The sequence below is a fragment of the Chiloscyllium plagiosum genome, unplaced genomic scaffold (assembly GCF_037043375.1).
Source record: "Chiloscyllium plagiosum isolate Xiang-an unplaced genomic scaffold, Cpla_swu_hap1 HiC_scaffold_1, whole genome shotgun sequence".
NCBI classification, from domain to species: Eukaryota; Metazoa; Chordata; class Chondrichthyes; order Orectolobiformes; family Hemiscylliidae; genus Chiloscyllium; species Chiloscyllium plagiosum.
The window spans coordinates 164,465,736-164,484,464 of NW_028270139.1; the positions used below are offsets into that span (position 1 = coordinate 164,465,736).

General features: G+C 42.9%; 1 protein-coding gene across 2 annotated transcripts in view; it reads left to right on the plus strand.

The window, feature by feature from the left end:
* LOC122549660 (sideroflexin-5-like) overlaps positions 1–18,729 on the plus strand; it is a 312,948-nt gene that overhangs the window by 19,053 nt on the left and 275,166 nt on the right. For both annotated transcript variants that reach the window (XM_087991972.1, XM_087991978.1), the window contains exon 2: positions 9,603–9,671. In XM_087991972.1, the coding sequence (XP_087848098.1) occupies positions 9,603–9,671 (69 nt within the window). The remainder of the gene's footprint in view (positions 1–9,602; positions 9,672–18,729) is intronic.

Sequence of the window (18,729 nt, forward strand, 5' to 3'; positions counted from 1 at the left end):
AAAAGAGGATGGCCAGCATGAGCGTAGGATCAATCAGGGAACTTGGGCCTAGAGTTGGAGGAGGTAGGGGAGGTCCTCAATGAATACAGTATTCACTTCAATATTCACTGGTGAGAGGGACCTTGTCACTTGTGAGGACAGCGCGAAACAGGCTGATATGTTAAACATTTTGATGTTAAGAAGGAGGATGTGCTGGAAATTTTGAAAACATGAGAGCAGATAAGTCCCCTGGGTCAGACAAGATATACCCAAGGTTATATGGGAAGCGAGGAAGGGATTACTGAACCTTTGCAATGATTTTTGCATCTTCACTGTCCACAGGAATAGTATCAGATGATTGGAGAGTCGCAAATGTTAATCCCTTATTAAGAAAGGGATTAGGGATAACCCTGGGAAAAAGATCAGTGGTCGGCAAATTATTAGAGACGATTCTGACAGACAGGATTTATGATTATTTGGAAAAGGATGGTTTGATTAGAGATAGTCAACATGGCTTTGTGAGAGGCTGGTAATGCCTCACAAGCCTTATTGAATGTTTTGAGGATGTGACAAACACATTGATAAAGATAGAGCAGTGGATGTGGATTATATGGATTTTACCTTGGTGTTTGATGAGGTTCTCCATGGTAGACTCATTGAGAAAGTAAGGAGATCTGGGACACAGCGAAATTTGGCTGTCTGGATACAGAATTGGCTGGCCCAGAGAATTCAGAGGGTGGTAGTAGATGGAAAGTACTCAGCTTGGAGCTGGGTGACCAGTGGTGTTCCACAGGGATCAGGTTTGGGACCTCTGCTCTCTGTGATTTTGATAGATCATATTAATGCTTGCAACACTATTTACAAAACACGCAAGTACACCACCCTGTTTTAATCAATACAGCACTTCGTATGGGAAATAATCATTCTAATCAGCATATTAAGAAAACTTATTAAATCGCTGATCAGAAAGAAGCCACATTAAATAGATGCGTAAAGAAAACACAATCAGGAAAGTAAACTCCGACACGCCGTTTCCGGAGGCGCAATGTTTTTTCCTTGGCAAACTTAAAAAAAGGCAGCCTCTAAACTCCAACAAATATAGTCCCAACCAACCTCTCTTCATGAATTGAGAGCAGATATTCCCAGGGAAATGCATCTCAGAAATGTGGAGGTTGTTTAGGGAGCACTTGCTGCGAGTGCTGGATAGGCTTGACACACTGAGGTAAGGAAGGGATGGTGGGATGTAAGAACTTTGGGTGACAAGAGATGCAGAAGATCTGGAAGAGCACAGCAGTTCAAGCAGCAAACGAGGAGCAGGAAAATCGACATTTCGGGCAAAAGCCCTTCATCAGGAATAGAGACAGAGTGCCTGAAGGGTGGAGAGATAAATGAAAGGAGGGTGGGGGTGGGGAGAAAGTAGCATAGAGTACAATAGGTGAGTGGGGGAGGGGATGAAGGTGATAGGTCAGAGAGGAGAGTGGAGTGGATAGGTGGAAAAGAAGATAGGCAGGTAGCACAAGTCATGGGGACAGTTCTGAGCTGGAAGTTTGGAACTGGGGTGAGGTGGGGGAAGGGGAAATGAGGAAACTGTTGAAGTCCACATTGATGTCCTGGGGGTTGAAGTGTTCCGAGGCGGAAGATGAGGCATTCTTCCTCCAGGCGTCGGGTGGTGAGGGAACGGCGGTGAAGGAGGCCCAGGACCTCCATGTCCTCTGCAGAGTGGGAGGGGGAGTTGAAATGTTGGGCCACAGGGTGGTGTGGTTGATTGGTGCGGGTGTCCCAGAGATGTTCCCTAAAGCACTCTGCTCTAACTTCACCAGTTTCCTCATTTTCCCCTTCCCCCACCTCACTCCAGTTCCAAACTTCCAGCTCAGCACTGTCCCCATGACTTGTCCTACCTGCCTATCTTATTTTCCACCTATCCACTCCACTCTCCTCTCTGACCTATCACCTTCATCCCCCCCCCCCCCCCCACTCACCTATTGTACTCTATGCTACTTTCTCCCCACCTCCACCCTCCTCTCATTTATCTCTCCACCCTTCAGGCACTCTGCTTCTATTCCTGATGAAGGGCTTTTGCCCGAAACGTCGATTTTCCTGCTCCTCGGATGCTGCCTGAACTGCTGTGCTTTTCCAGCACCACTAATCCAGAATCTGGTTTCCAGCATCTGCGTCATTGTTTTTACCTATGCAGAAGATCTAGTCAAGAGGAAGAAGGAAGCTTACTTAAATTTGAGCTACTCTAAGGAGTGGCTCAGTGGTTAGCACTGCTGTTTCACAGCGCCAGTGACCCAGGTTCGATTCCCACCTTGGGTGTCTGTCTGTGTGGAATTTGCACATTCTCCCCATGTCATCATGAGTTTCCTCCAGGTTCTCCGGTTTCCTCCCACAATCCAAAGGTGTGCATGTTGGGTGAATTGGCCATGCTAAATTGCCCATAGTGTTAGGTGTATTAGTCAGGGGTAAGTGTCGGGTCAGGGAATGGGTCTGGGTGGGTTACTCTTCGGAGGGTTGGTGTGGACTTGTTGGGCCAAAGGGCCTGTTTCCTTACTGTGGGGAATTTAATCTAATCTAAACGACTTGAATGAGGAAGCAGAAGGGTGGCTGACTAAGCTTGCCGCTGACACGAAGGTTGGTGGAGTTGTGGATAGTGTGAAAGGCTGCTGTAGGTTGCAACGGGACATTGACAGGATGCAGAGCTGGTCTGAGAAGTGGCAGATGGAGTTCAAGCTGGAAAAGTGTGACGTGATTCATGTTTGTAGGTCGAATTTGAATATAGATTACAGGATTAAAGGCATGAATCTTGGTCGTGTGGAGGTACAGAGGGATCTCAGGGTCCACATCCATAAATCCCTTAAAGTTGCCACCCAAGTTGATTAGGTTGTTAAGAAGGCATATGGTGTGTTGGCTTTCATGAGCAGGGGGATTGAGTTTAAAAGCCGCTCAGTTATGCTGCAGCTGCATAAAGCCCTGGTTAGACCACACTTGGAATATTGTGTTGCTTCATTATAGGAAGAATGTGGAAGCTTTAGAAAGGGTGCAGAGGAGATTTACCACGTTGCTGTCTGGATTGGAGGGCATGTCTTATGAACAAAGGTTGAGGGAGCTTGAGCTTTTCTCATTTGAGCGAAGAAGGGTGAGAGATGACTTAATAGAGATAGACAAGATGATGAGAGGCATAGATAGAGTGGATAGTCAGAGACTTTTTCCCACGTAGGAAATGGCTATCATGAGGGAGCATAAGTTTAAGGTGATTGGAAGAAGGTTTAGGGGAGATGTCAGAGGTTCTTTACACAGAGAATCGTGGGTGTGTGGAATGCACTGCCAGCAGTGGTAGTAGAGTCAGATACATTCGGGATATTTAAACGACTCTTGGATAGCCACATGGATGATAGTAAAATGAAGGGTTTGCAGATTAGTTTAATCTTAGAGTAGTATAAAAGGTCAGCACAAGATTGAGGGCCGAATAGCCTGTACTGTGCTGTACTGTTCTAAGTTCCATTTTCTGTGCTCTATACCTGCCATGCCAGGAATCAATTGTGTGTTGCATTCCCTTTATAGCCAGAACATCCTTCCTCAGATAAGGAGATCAAAACTGAATACAATACTTCAGGTGTTGACTCAGCAAGGACTGACACAAATACAGTAAGACATCACTGCTCCTGTACTCAAGTATCCTTGCATTTGTAGGGGGTGGTGTAATTTTTAAATCATTAACTGCTGTAGTAAGCACATAGTAAGTACAAAGCCACCATTTTAGTCTTCTCTACCCTGTAGTAAGCACGAGCAGACACTCCCCCAGATTTTCATGAATGGAACAATGGAAACAGCTTTCCTCGTGGCTGAGGGACCGCCCACAACCACGGCTGTACGTCATCATCCATATAAGGGAGAAGTGGGGAACTCGAACACTGATTGGCTGGGTGAATAACCAAATAATCTCATCCATCAGGAGGACAGTGGGGAACTTTAACACTCATTGGCTGAGACAGTAGAAGGCCCCGCCCACTCCTACATGTATATAACGTGCGGGGATTACAATCTGTGTGTGTGCCTCGTGGGAAGCCATTGAGGTAACACCCGGTTCTGCAGAATTGAATAAATAGTTTTGGACGAACTCCTCCGTGTCTTTGTTCTTGGGAAGGGAAGCAGAGTGCCTGATGGGGGGTCGCAGAGTCCCCTATCCTGCACACTTTGAAGGTCAATATACAAAGTGTAGGAACAAGTTACAGTAGATGCGAGAATCTGTACTGACACTAACAAATGCTGGAGATCACAGTGGGTCAGACAGCATCCACGGAGAGACAGCAAGCTAAAGTTTCGAGTCTAGATGACTCTTCATCAGAGCTGAAGTGAAGTGTGGAGGAGACAGCGTTTATTCTGTAGTTTGGCAGGGTGTGCGGAGGTCATTGGTGTTGGGTGCTAATTGAGAAAAAGTGTTAATCGTTCAGATTAAATGATTGGAACATGAGAATGACAGAACAATGGGGTGTTTCCTGCCTAACTTGAAAGGACAGTTAAGTGGGATGGGGAGAGAGGAAGACATGATAACAAGCTTAAAAAAAAGGGAATAAATGGGAATTGGTTCACAATTTAACTTAATATAAAGTTGTTGAACTTAATATAAAGTCCAGAAAGCTATAAAATGCCTCCTCTGAAGATGAGATGTTGACCTTCCAATTTGTGCTGTGAGTCACAGGAGCACTGCAGCATGCCATGAACAGCATATCAGCAGGATACTGTGTTAAAATGACTCACTATGGGAAGGTTGGGGTCCTGCTTGCACACAAACCAGAGGTATTCCGCAAAGTGGTCATGCAGTCTATGTTTGTTTTCTCCAGGCCACATTGGGTGCAGCGAATACAATACACAAAATTGGAGTCATGATTTGGAGATGCCAGTGTTGGACTGGGGTGTACAAAGTTAAAAATCACACAACACCAGGTTATAGTCCAACAGGTTTAATTGGAAGCACACTAGCTTTCGGAGCGACGCTCCTTCATCGGGGTGTACAGGTGAAATGCTGCTTCACCTGGAAAGACTGCTGAGGCCCTTGGATGGTGAGCAGGGGTAGGTGTTGTACTGTCTGCTGTTACATGGGAAGATGCTGTGGTGAGGGAGTTGATTGTGGAATGGACTAGGGTGTCCCTGAACTATCAACATATTTTCTCCATTAGCACCCTACGACCACTACCCTCACCACTCCCACCCCCACACCCTGAAACGAGAGCACAAATGCTGACACTCCACACTTCACTTCATCTCTGATGAAGAATCATCTAGACTCGAAACGTTAGTTTGCTGTCTCTCAATGGATGCTGTCTGACCTGCTGTGATCTCCAACATATGTTGTTTTCAGGTCAGTTTACAATTTGTCTTCACTGCCTGCTGCACCTTCATGTTTATTTTCAGTGACTGTTGTACAAGCCATTCAGATAATCTGCCTTCCTATTTTTGTTGCCAAAGTGGATGTACTTACGTTTATACACATTATACTTAATCTGGCATGCATTTGCCCAGCTACTGAAGTTGTCCAAAGCATCTCTGCATGCTTGTCACAATTTAGCTTGTGTGGTCTGCAAAACTGGAGATATTACATTTAATTCCCTCTTCTAAATAAACAAAACATGTATTGTGTATTGCCACTTGGAAAATTACCCGTTTATCCCAAGTCTATATTCACTGTTTGCCAACAACTCTCTATCTATGTCAGTACACTATTTTCAATTCTGTTGCTCTAACTTTACATGCTAATCTCTTATATGGGACCTTATAGACAGTTTTCTGAAAGTTCAAATAAACTATGTCCATTGGCTCTCCCTTATCAACTCTACTAGTTACAGCCTCAAATAGTTCCAGTAGATTTGTTGAGCATAATTTCCCCTTTGTTAATCCATGATGACTCTTCCCAATCCTGTCATTGTTTTCCAACTACTCTGCTATTAAATCTTTTATAATGGATGCTAGCATTTCCGTACTACTGATGTCAGGTCTATAATTTCTTATTTTCTCTGTACCTCCTTTTTTAATTAATGAGGTTACATTAGTTACCCTCCAATCAGTAAGAACTGTCCAGAGTTTATTGAATCTTGGAAGATGACCACCAATGCATCCATTATTTCTATGGCCATTTACTTAATCTCTTTGGAATGTAGATTATCGGGCCTTGGGGATATATTGGCCTTTAATCCTATCAATTGACTAAACACCAGTTCCCTACTAATAATGATTTCTTTCATTTCTCCCTTCTCACTAAACACTGTATTACTCAACATTCCTGAGGCTTTATTTGTATCCTCCTTTTTGAATCTAGAAACAACATGTGCATTGAATTGGTACAGTATCTCTTTATTCCCTATAATAGCTTCTACTGTTTCTGATGTTCCCCACAAGCTTACTTTTGTATTCTGTATTCCCCCTCTTTTAATCCCTTTGTCTTTCTTTGCTGAAATCTAAACTGCTCCCAATCCTCAGGCTTGCTGCTTTTTGTGACCAATATGTATACCCCTTTCTTATATCTCATACTATCTTTAATTTCCCACATCATCTAACCTTTTCAGTATAATGCTGTATTTATTCTGTTTCCTTACATGTCTTGTTGGCATTTAATTTCATCTGTCCACCACCACCCTCCTCCAGAAATCTCTCCTGTTGTTACTCTGACTTGAAGATATGCCTGGGTCAAAATTTTGAGCATTTGCGAACACCAAAGCCTCTTTGTTTAACTATCACCACAAGCATACCCATACAGACCAGATACTGAACTGTAACAGCAATCATCCCAGCTCCTACAAATAATGCTGCATTGCAACACTATTTAAACAGACAAGGACACACTGCAGCAATCCAGAACTTCAGAGGGCAGAACAGGAACATCTATTCAAGGGACTTAAACAAACAGGTACTCCAAGAACACTATCCTCCAATAATTATGCAACAAACTTAAAGAAGAAAAAACTACACAACCAGACAAATAGTGATCACACCATACATTAAAGAAATATCAGAAATGACTACCCAACTACTTGGGCCTCTAGGAATCTTAGTGGCCCACAAACCAGCAAATACCTTTCACCAGCTCCTCACAAACCTAAAAGACCCAGCACCTACATACAACAGGACTAACGTTATTTCCAAGATACCCTGCAAGGACTGTGAAAAACACTAAATAGGACAAACAGGAGGAAAACTGACCATACGAGTACATAAACATCAACTCGCCATTGCCAAACATAACAAGTACTCTCTCATTTCCAACCACACAGACACCAAAAGACACCAATTCAACTGGCACAACATAACCATCCCAGCGCAGGCTAAACAGAGAAACACAAGGGAATTCCTTGAAGCCTGACACTTCAACTGGAACTCAATCAATGAACACATTGAACTGGACCCCATTTACAAACCACTCAGATACAGAACTGGAAGTCCCAAAAAAATAAGGAAACATAAATACCAGGCGGGGCAGACCACCAACACTGTATTGAAGATATACTGATGATGTCACCTAACGAGGCGACAAAACGTCTGCAGAAAACCACACCAGCTCAGCGAACGAATCTACAACCTCATCCACAACTCGAGCTACAAAACTTTTCAAAACCTCTAATTAGCTCAACTGTAACCCTATCAAATTGCTTAACAAAATAAAATATTAACTCCGAATAATTAACTGTTTAAATATAGTAAATCCCATAAACACACCATTGGCAAAGACAAATTCAGTAAAATAGATCATCTCACATGCAATTCTAGCAGCAGGAAGAGAACCCCAGTTTTTAGCTGTAACACAGAGAGGAATAAGAGTTTCCACATCCAGCTTCAAGTCCTGTATTCCTGATGAAGGGCTTTTGCCCAAAACGTCGATTTTATTGCTCCTCGGATGCTGCCTGAACTGCTGTGCTTTTCCAGCACCACTAATCCAGAATCTGGTTTCCAACATCTGCAGTCATTGTTTTTATCCAGCTTCAAGACCCCAGCAACTGCTACTGAAGGATAAAATTTAAAAAAAACTGGTTCTGTGGGAGCTTGAATCCACCCATTGAAGCTGTTTCAATTGTTCCAATTTTGAAAAAAAAACCAAGCCCTCACAAGCTGTTTATTTTATTGGCTTTGCAGCAGAGTGCTCAGCGCCTCTGTCATAACCTTTCTTTATATAAGAAAAAGGACAAAAGTAACCATAGTACCTTCAGAGAACTCTTGAAAACATTTTGTAGCTGTATATTACTTTAAGATGCAGTGAAAAATGCTACAGATTTTCTTCTCTTATTATGCTTTCTGTTGAATTAGGCTGAACAATGTGCAGGTTGTTTTGCTATAACCCACATTTCGTTAACGCAAGTTCACTTTAATGTGATTGATGAACAGGGAACACTGTTTCCAAAGTTGGAGCTTTTAAAATGTGTTGGCTGTAACACGATTACATCGGCAACACTTCAAGCACTGTTTCTAAACCGCGATTTTTCAATAATGCTGGATTGCATAAGAACGCAACCATTGCATTACAGAAGAATTAGCTATAGTGCAAAAGCTTGAGAATTTAGAAGAAAAAGAGGTGACCTTTTTGAAACGTACAAGATTCTTGGAGGATTTGACAAGGTAGATACAGAAAGGTTGGTTTCCCCTCAGGGAGAGTCAAAGACCAGTGGACATCACCCATAATCTGAGTAAGATATGGTCCATTTAAGACAGAGGAAGAGAATTTTTTTCTCTCAAAAGGTAGTGAATCTGGAATTATTTTATGAAGAGGGCTGTAGAGGCTAGTTTTTTAAGTATATTCCGGGCTGAAATAGACAGATTTTTAACTGTCTAAAAAGTAAGGAAATCAAGGGTTATGGAAAAGACAGAAGCAGACTCACTGGGCAGAATGGCCTCCTTCTGCTCCTACATTCTACGGTCCATAAGTGCTAAGTCTCAAATGCTTTATCATTTATCTATCACTTCACCCTACCTATCACTCAGTCTCACCCACTTCCATCCTCCCGTTTCCTCTGGAGCCTTAATTCTCACCTACTGGCAGGCAAAGACTTGTCAGGAGCCTAAGGTCCACCCCATGCAAACTCCATCATGTCCAAAACTTCGTTCTGTGTGAAACTAGAAGCCACTGTTTGTACACTACTCCATCTATGGAGCCCCATTGATTATGTATCCAGCAGTGCGAGACTCATTTTGAAATTCCAAGATAGTCTTGCTGACTTTGCCTCTGCAAACTACTCCTTCTTGGGTTTTTAACCGCTGCCTCTAGCTTTTATGATTGATTGTCTTCAGCTATCACAGTCCTACTCTTTGGACCTCTGCAAACCTGAGTTTTGCTGCATGTCTCCTCTAAAAGATTCCCATCTTTCTCACCATGTTTCCAATCATATCTTAAATTGCTACTTTACGTCACCTTTTCCTGTAACATGCCCTAGGACATTTTTATGTTATTTAAATGCAAATTTGTTTCTAAATTTTGGATGTTTGTAAAATACTAAATGAATTACATTGAGGTTTAGTGTTTCATGAGATTTCAGCTACGACATGAAGCTGGTATTTTTTAAAATGCTGACAGATTTGTTTTCTGGTGACTGCACATTTCCTGCATTTATGGTACTTTATTTATGTTTCTCTTTTTCTTTCAGTCTACCTTTTATGGACGCTTCCGACATTTCCTGGATATCATTGATCCACGGACTCTGTTTGTCGCTGAGGTACTCTGTAAAGTATATGTTTTATAAACCTTCTTCAGTTGGGTAAACAATCGATCCAACCTTTTCTTTTTATAGGCCATGTTTGCACTTCCAAACAGACACCTTCCTACTGTTAATCCATATTCCACAATTAAACTACCAAATCATAAATTCCTTTCAGCACTTTAAATATGTTCTACAGGCATGTAACCTGTAGATTATTGTGTATTCTATGAAACTGTGGGGAGGTGATGGCCTTGTGATGTTGCCACTGGACTAGTGTCCATATGTAGGTAATAGTTTGGGTACAAATCCACACCAGATGGTGAAATGTAATTCAATAAAAAATCTAGAATTTAAAGTCAAATGATGACCATGAAACCATTGTCAATTGTTGTAAGACCCGTCTTGGGGAGGAAACTGCCATCCTTACCATATGACTTCAGACTGTCAATGTGATTGGCTCTTAACTAACTTCTCAAAAGTTACTCAGTTGAATCAACTGGTACAATATCTAAAGAAAGGAATGAAATAAGATGGACACCTGGCATTGCGGAAGGCACCAGAAACAACAATGGCATGCACAGTCCTGTTGCAAAGTCTTCCTCACTAAGTTAGGAGAGCTGTCTCTCAGACTGGTTAAGTAGCAACCTGACATAATCAAACACTTGGAAGCATACCTTACTGATAATGTCCTAGATACCACCATCACCACCCCCTGGGAATGACTTGTCTCACTAGGACAGAACCAGAAGTGGTGGTGTCACAGTGGTATTCAGACCTAGGCAGTTGCTCCAGGACTCGTCAACATTAACTCCAGCTCCAAGAAGCCTCGTGACACCAGGTCAAATGCAGACAGAGAAAGGTCTTCCTTACACCGGACCATGCACCATCTGACCCCCACAGTTGATTTTGAACACCATTTGGAGGAAGCTCTGAGGGTGGGAAGGCTGTAAATGTAGTTTGGGAGGGGACCTCAAAGTTCATCGCCAAGAATGGCTCCTAGCACCATTTCTGACCGGGCAAGTTTTATACTAAAGGACGTAGCTACTGGATTGGGTCAGGTGATGAGGGAACGGGAGGGACACTCATACTTGACCTCATCTTCACCAATCTGAGTGCTGCAATGCATCTGTCCATGACTATATTGGCAAACGTTACCATTGCACTGTCCTTGGAGAGACAAACTCTCATCTTCACTTTGAAGATGCTCTCTGGGGAACATTGCAGGCCTAACCAACTTCAACTGTTCCAGCAGTGACTGGTCCCTACATCAGATGTGGGGATGTTCACGATTATTACACAATCTTCAGCACCATTTGCGACCCCTTATATGTAACAAGACTTTGTTATGGACCAAACTAAAGCCCCTTCAAATATATCAAGGAGATAGCCTCGACCCTCACTTTTTCTTATTTAAAGGCAAGAGTAAGGTACTGTGTTCCCGATGTTTTTCATTATTTGTTATACAATTCGACCTTAAACAAAACAGACTTTATTCTTAATCTACAGTTAAAATACAGACAAAAGAATAAAGAATTGGTCGAACTTGAACTCCATTGGAAAACATAACAAAATAATATGTTACTTAACTACTAAACAGCAACTGTTCCACTATAGTAAAATCCCATAAACACACCCTTGGCAAAGGCAAATGCAGTAAAGTAGATTGTCACACGTGCAATTCTGGCAGCAGAGAGAACCCAAGCTTTTAGCTGTCAAAAAGAGAGAGTAGTAGCAGGTTTCACAACCAGCTTCCAAAAACCCCAACAACTACTGAAAGCAAAAGTAAAGCCCTTGCTCTGTGGGAGCCTGACTCCACCCATTCATGCTGCTTCTGTTGTTCCAACATTTAAAAAGAAACCCTAAGCCTCACAAGCAGTTGGCTTTATTGGCTTGGAACTGCGTGCCTCAACTTCTCTTGATAAAAGAGAATGATTATGTCCAACTAGAGATAATCTAAACATTGACATTCAAACCATTCCCATCACTGAATCTCCCAGTACCAACATCCTGGGGAGGTAACCATTGACCATATGCTGAACTGGACTAGCAATATAATTATTGTAGCTCCAAGGTAAGTGAATCACCGAACCCTTTCAGGATAATTCACTTCCAGACTCCCCAAAGCCTGTTTACCAACTACAATATACATGTCAAGAGTATGATGGAATACTTCCCACTTGCCTGAATGAGTGCAGCTCTAAAACACTCAGGAAACTTGACAACATCCAAGATAATGCAGCCTGCTTGATTGGCACCAAATCCACAAACATACATTCCCTCCACCACTAGCAATCAGTAACAGCAGTGTGTTTGATTGACTGCAGAAATTCACCAAGTCTCCTTTGACAGCATTGTCCAAACTCACAAGTGCCACAAACTAGATGGACCAGAGCAGCAGACACATTGGAACATCAAAGCCTGCAAGTTCTTTTCTAAGCTCCTCACCATCCTGACTTGGAAATGTATTGTCATTCCTTCAGTGTCACTGGGTCAAAATCCTGGAATTCTCTCCCAAACAATATTGTGGTCTGTCCCCATAGTTAGGTAGACAGACAGGAGGTTTTGTGGAAACAAAAGAGACACATGGTTGGTGTGTTGCCTCCCAGGTGCCAGGGTTCATGATGTCTCTGACTGTGTTTTTGGGATCTTTGCAGGGGAGGGTCCACATAGGCACCAGCGACATAGGTAGGAAGAGAGATGGTGAATTTAAGGCAGAAATTCAGGGAGCTAGGGTGGAAGCTTAGTGCTAGAACAAACTGAGTTGTTATCTCTGGTTAGTTGCTAGTGAGGCGAGAAATAGGGAGAGAGGAGTTGAACACGTGGCTACAGGGATGGTGCAGGAGGGAGGGTTTTAGATTCCTGGATAATTGGGGCTTTTTCTGGGGTAGGTGGGACCTCTGCAAACAGGATGGTCTTCACCTGAACCAATATCCTGGGGGTGGAAATTTGGTAATGCTCTTCATGTGGGTTTAAACTATTTCAGCAGGGGGATGGGAACCCAAACTGTAGTTCAAATACAGAAGAGGTTGAGAGAGGAAGGTCCGAAATAAGGTTTCAGAAACGCAAGAGAGCACTGGAAAGGAAAAGGTTGGTTTGAAGTGTGGGTCGGTTCCAGGGATTTCAATTTTGTGGCCATTTCAGAGACATGGGTAGGGGAGGGACAGGAATGGTTGTTGCAGATTTTGAGATTTAGATGTTTCAGTAAGAACAGAGAAGATGGTAAAAGAGGTAGGGGTATGGCATTGTTAGTCAAGAGCAGTATTACAGCTGCAGAAAGGACGTTTGAGGATTTGTCAACGGAGGTAGTATGGGCTGAGATTAGAAACAGAAAAGAGAGGTCACCCTGTTGGGAGTTTTCTATAGACCTCTGAATAGTTCCAGAGATGCAGAAGAAAATATAGCAAAGATGATTCTCAGTAGGAGTGAGAGTGACAGGGTAGTTGTTATGGGGGACTTCAAATTCCCAAATATTGACTGGGAATGCTGTAGTTCAAGTTTTTATATGTCATAGAGATGGTACAGCATGGAAACAGACCCTTCGGTCCAACCTGTCCATCCCAACCCAACCTAGTCCCACCTGCCAGCACCCAGCCCATATCCCTCCAAACCCTTCCTATTCATATACCTATCCAAATGCCTCTTAAATGTTGCAATTGTACCAGCCTCCACCACTTCCTCTGGCAGCTCATTCCATACACGTACCACTCTCTGTGTGAAAAGGTTGCCCCTTATGGTCTCTTTTATATCTTTTCCCCTCTCACCCTAAACCTATGCCCTCTAGTTCTGGACTCCGACCCCAGGGAAAAGACTTTGCCTATTTACCCTAGCCATGCCCCTTATAATTTTGTAAACCTCTATAAGGTCACCCCTCAGCCTCTGACGCTCCAGGGTAAACAGCCCCAGCCTGTTCAGCCTCTCCCTATAGCTCAAATCCTCCAACCCTTGCAACATCCTTGTAAATCTTTTCTGAACCCTTTCAAGTTTCACAACATCTTTCCGATAGGAAGGAGACCAGAATTGCACACAATATTCCAACAGTGGCCTAACCAATGTCCTGTACAGCTGCAACATGACCTCCCAACTCCTGTACTCAATACTCTGACCAATAAAGGAAAGCATACCAAACGCCTTCTTCACTACCTATCTGCCTGCAACTCCACTTTCAAGGAGTTATGAACCTGCACTCCAAGGTCTCTTTGTTCAGCAACACTCCCTTACCATTCAGCAACCTTACCATTAAATATATAAGTCCTGCTAAGATTTGCTTTCCCAAAATGCAGCACCTCGCATTTATCTGAATTAAACTCCATCTGCCACTTCTTAGCCCATTGGCCCATCTGGTCCAGATCCTGTTGTAATCTGAGGTAACCCTCTTTGCTGTCACTACACCTCCAATTTTGGTGTCATCTGCAAACTTACTAACTGTACCTCTTATGCTCGCATCCAAATCATTTATGTAAATGAGAAAAAGTAGAGGACCCAGCACTGATCCTTGTGACACTCCACTAGTCACAGGCCTCCAGATGGAAAAACAACCCTCCACCACCACCCTCTGTCTTCTACCTTTGAGCCAGTTCTGTATTCAAATGGCGAGTTCTCCCTGTATTCCATGAGATCTAACCTTGCTCATCAGTCTCCCATGGGGAACCTTGTCGAACACCTTACTGAAGTCCATATAGATACATCTACTGCTCTGCCCTTATCAATCCTCTTTGTTACTTCTTGAAAAAACTCAATCAAGTTTGTGAGACATGATTTCCCATGCACAAAGTCATGTTGACTATCCCTAATTTTTAGATGGGTCAGTTTTTGTCTATTGCATGCAGGAGGGTTTTCTGACACAGTATGTTCACAGGTCAATAAGGGGTGAGGCCACATTAGATTTGGTACTGGGTAATGAACCCAGCCAGGTGTCAGACTTGGAGGTAGGTGAGCACTTTGGTGATAGTGACCACAATTCGGTTGTTTACTTTAATGATGGAAAAGGGATAGATATACACCGGAGGACAAGAGATACAGCTGGGGGAAAGGCAATTACGATGTGATTAGACAACTTTTAGGATGCACTGGGTGGGGAAGGAACCTGCAGAGCATGGGCACAACAGAAATGTGGAGTTTATTCAAGGAACAGCTACTGTGTGTCCTGTGTAAGTATGTACCTGTCAGATAGGGAGGAAGTTGTCGAGTGTAGGAGCAGTGGTTTATGAAGAAAGTTTAATCTCTTGTCAAGAGGAAGAAGAAGGCTTATGTTAGGATGAGATGTGAAGGCTCAGTTAGGGTGATTGAGAGAACCAAGTCAGCTAGGAAAGACCTCGAGAAAGCTAAGATGAGCGAGAAGGGGACATGAGAAGTTGTTGGCGGATAGGATCAGGGAAAACCCTAAAGCTTTCTACAGGTATATAAGGGATAAAAGAATGACTAGAGTAAGATTAGGGCCAATCAAGGACAGTAGTGGTATGTTGTGCGTGGAGTCAGTGGAGATAGGAGAAGCGCGAAATGAATATTTTTCATGAGTATTCACACTGGAAAAAGACAGTGTTGTCGAGAAGAATACTGAGAAACAGGCTACTCGACTAGATGGGATTGAGGTTCACAAGGAGGAGGTGTTAGAAATTCTGGAAAGTGTGAAAATAGATAAGTCCCTGGGGCTGAATGGGATTTAAGGAGAAAGTGAGGACTGCAGATGCTGGAGATCAGAGCTGAAAATGTGTAGCTGGAAAAGCGGAGCAGGTCAGGCAGCATCCAAGGAACAGGAGAATCGACGTTTCGGGCATAAGCCCTTCTTCAGGAAGGGCTGCTGAATGGGATTTAGCCTTGGATTCTCTGGGAAACCAGGGAGGAGATTGCCAAGCCTTTGGCTTTGATCTTTATGTTGTCCTTGTCTACAGGAATAGTGCCAGAAAACTAGACGATAGCAAATGTTGTTTCCTTATTCAAGAAGGGAGTAGAGACAGCCCTGGTGGACCAGTGAGCCTTACTTCAGTTGTGGGTCAAGTGTTGGAAAGGTTATAAGAGATAGTATTTATAATCATCTAGAAAGGAATAAGTCGATTAGGGATAGTAAACATGGTTTCATGAAGGGTAGGTCGTGCCTCACAAACCTTATTGAGTTCTTTGAAAAGGTTACCATTCAGGTGGATGAGGGTAAAGCGGTTGATGTGGTGTATATGGATTTCAGTAAGACATTTGAATAGGTTTCCCATGATAGGCTACTGCACAAAATACGGAGGCATGGGATTGAGGGTGATTTCGTGGTTTGGATCAGAAATTGGCTAGCTGAAAGAAGACAGAGGATGGTGGTTGATAGGAAATGTTCATCCTGGTGTTCAGTTCCTAGTGGTGTACTGCAAGTATCTGTTTTGTGTCCACTGTTGTTTATCATTTTTATAAATCTGGATGAGGACATAGAAGGATGGGTTAGTAAATTTGCGTATGACACTAAGGTCGGTACAGTTGTGGGTAGTGCCGAAGGATGTCGTAGGTTACAGAGGGACGTAACTAAGCTACAGAGCTGAACTGAGAGGTGACAAATGGTGTTTAATGCGGAAAAGTGTGAGGTGATTCACTTGGAAGAAGTAACAGGAATGCAGAGTACTGGGCTAATGGTAAGGTTCTTGGTAGTGTAGATGAGCAGAGAGATCTCGGTGTCCATGTACATTGATCCCTCAAAGTTGCCATCAAGCTGATAGGGCTGTTAGGAAGGCATATCGTGTGTTAGCTTCTATTAGTAGAGGGATTGAGTTTCGGAACATTGAGGTCATGCTGCAGCTGTACAAAATTCTTGGTGTGGCCATACTTGGAATATTGCGTATAGTTCTAATCAATGCATTTTCGGAAGGATGTGGAAGTTTTGGAAAGGGTTCAAACGAGATTTACTAGGATGTTGCCTGATATGGAGGAAGATCTTATGAGGAAAGGTTGAGGGACTTAAGGCTGTTTTCATTAGAGGGAAGAAGATTGAGAGGTAACTTAATTGAGACATATGAGATAATCAGAGTGTTAGATAGGGTGAACAGTGAGAACCTTTTTCCGAGGATGGTGATGGATAGCATGAGGGCATAGCTTTAAATTGAGGGGTGAGGTATAGGATAGATGTCAGAGGTAGGTTCTTTACTCCGAGAGTAGGATGGACGTGGAACCCATTGCCTGCACCAGTTGTTGACTCACCAACTTTACAGGCATTTAAATGGTTATTGGATAGGTATATGGACGAGAATGGAATAATGTAGGTTAGATGGGCTTCAGATTGGGTCCACATGTCAGCGCAACATCGAGGGCTAAAGGGCCTGTAGTGCGCTGTAATGTTATATATTCTGTGGTCCCCTATAACAAAAAAACTGCAACAGTGAAGAAGGCAGCTCACCACAATCTTTTCAAGGGCATCCAGGACTGGCCAGTAATGCCCATGTTCCTGGATTCAACAAAGACCATCTAAAGGAAACATATCCTGAATTTGACAATTGTACTAATTCTTCTAAATGCAAGATGGCAGTGGAGTAGGGCTCCTGAGCTTTGCTTTTATTTCTTTTTCTTTTCAAAAGCTTTTCCTTTTTTATCGCTTTTCTTGTTTGTTTTTCGATCTTCTATTTTCCTTACTTACCTCGAGCTCCGATGGCATCAGCAGTGGACCTCAAGCAAGCCCCAGCGTAGACCTCGAGTGAGCCTGACACGCAAATTCGTGAAGCGTTTCATATTTAAAAGGGGCTAATATACTGGCAGGGAAATTTGCTAGAGCTGCTTGGGAGGATTGAAGATAGTGTGGTAGGGGATTTTAACTTTCTAAACATAGACTGGGACTGCCAACGTGTTAAAGGTTTAGATGGAGAGGAATTTGTTAAGTGCGTACAAGACAATCTTCTCATTCAGTTTGTGGATGTACCTACTAGAGAAGGTGCAAAACTTGACCTACTCTTGGGAAATAAGGCAGGGCAGGTGACTGAGGTGTCAGTGGAGGGACACTTTGGGGCCAGCAACCATAATTCCATTAGATTTAAAATAGTGATGGAAAAGGATAGACCAGATCTAAAAGTTGAAGTTCTAAATTGGAGAAAGACCAATTTTGATGGTATTAGGTAAGAACTTTCGAAAGCTGATTGGGGGCAGATGTTCGCAGGTAAAGGGATGGCTAGAAAATGGGAAGCCTTCAGAAATGAGATAACGAGAGTCCAGAAAAAGTATATTCCTGTTAGGGTGAAAGGAAAGGCTGGTAGGTATAGGGAATGCTGGATGACTAAAGAAATTGAGGGTTTGGTTAAGAAAAAGAAGGAAGCATATGTCAGGTATAGGCAGGATAGATAGAGTGAATCCTTAAAATAGTATAAAGGAAGTAGGAGTATACTTAAGAGGGAAATCTGGAGGGCATAAAGGGGACATGAGATAACTTTGGCAAATAGAATTAAGGAGAATCCAAAGGGATTTATAAATACATTAAGGACAAAAGGATAACTAGGGAGAGAATAAGGTCCCTCAAAGATCAGCAAGGCGGCCTTTGTGTGGAGCTGCAGAAAATGGGTGAGATACTAAATGAGTATTTTGCATCAGTATTTACTGTGGAAAAGGATATGAAAGATATAGACTGTAGGGAAATAGATGGTGACATCTTGCAAAATGTCCAGATTACAAAGGAGGAAATGCTGGATGTCTTGAAATGTTAAAGGTGGATAAATCTCCAGGACCTGATCAGGTATACCCTAGAACTCTGTGGGAAGCTAGAGAAGTAATTGCTGGGCCTCTTGCTGAGGTATTTGTATCATCGATAGTCACAGGTGAGATGCCAGAAGACTGGAGGTTGGCAAACATGATGCCATTGTTTAAGTAGGGTCGTAAGGACAAGCCAGGGAACTATAGATCAGTGAGCCTGACCTCTGTGGTGGGCAAGTTGTTGGAGGGAATCCTGAGGGACAGGATGTACATGTATTTGGAAAGTGAAGGTCTGCCTCGGGATAGTCAGCATGGCTTTGTGCGTGGGAAATCATGTCTCACAAACTTGATTGAGCTTTTTGAAGAAGTAACAAAGAGGATTGATGAGGGCAGAGCGGTAGATGTGATCTATATGGACTTCAGTAAGGCGTTC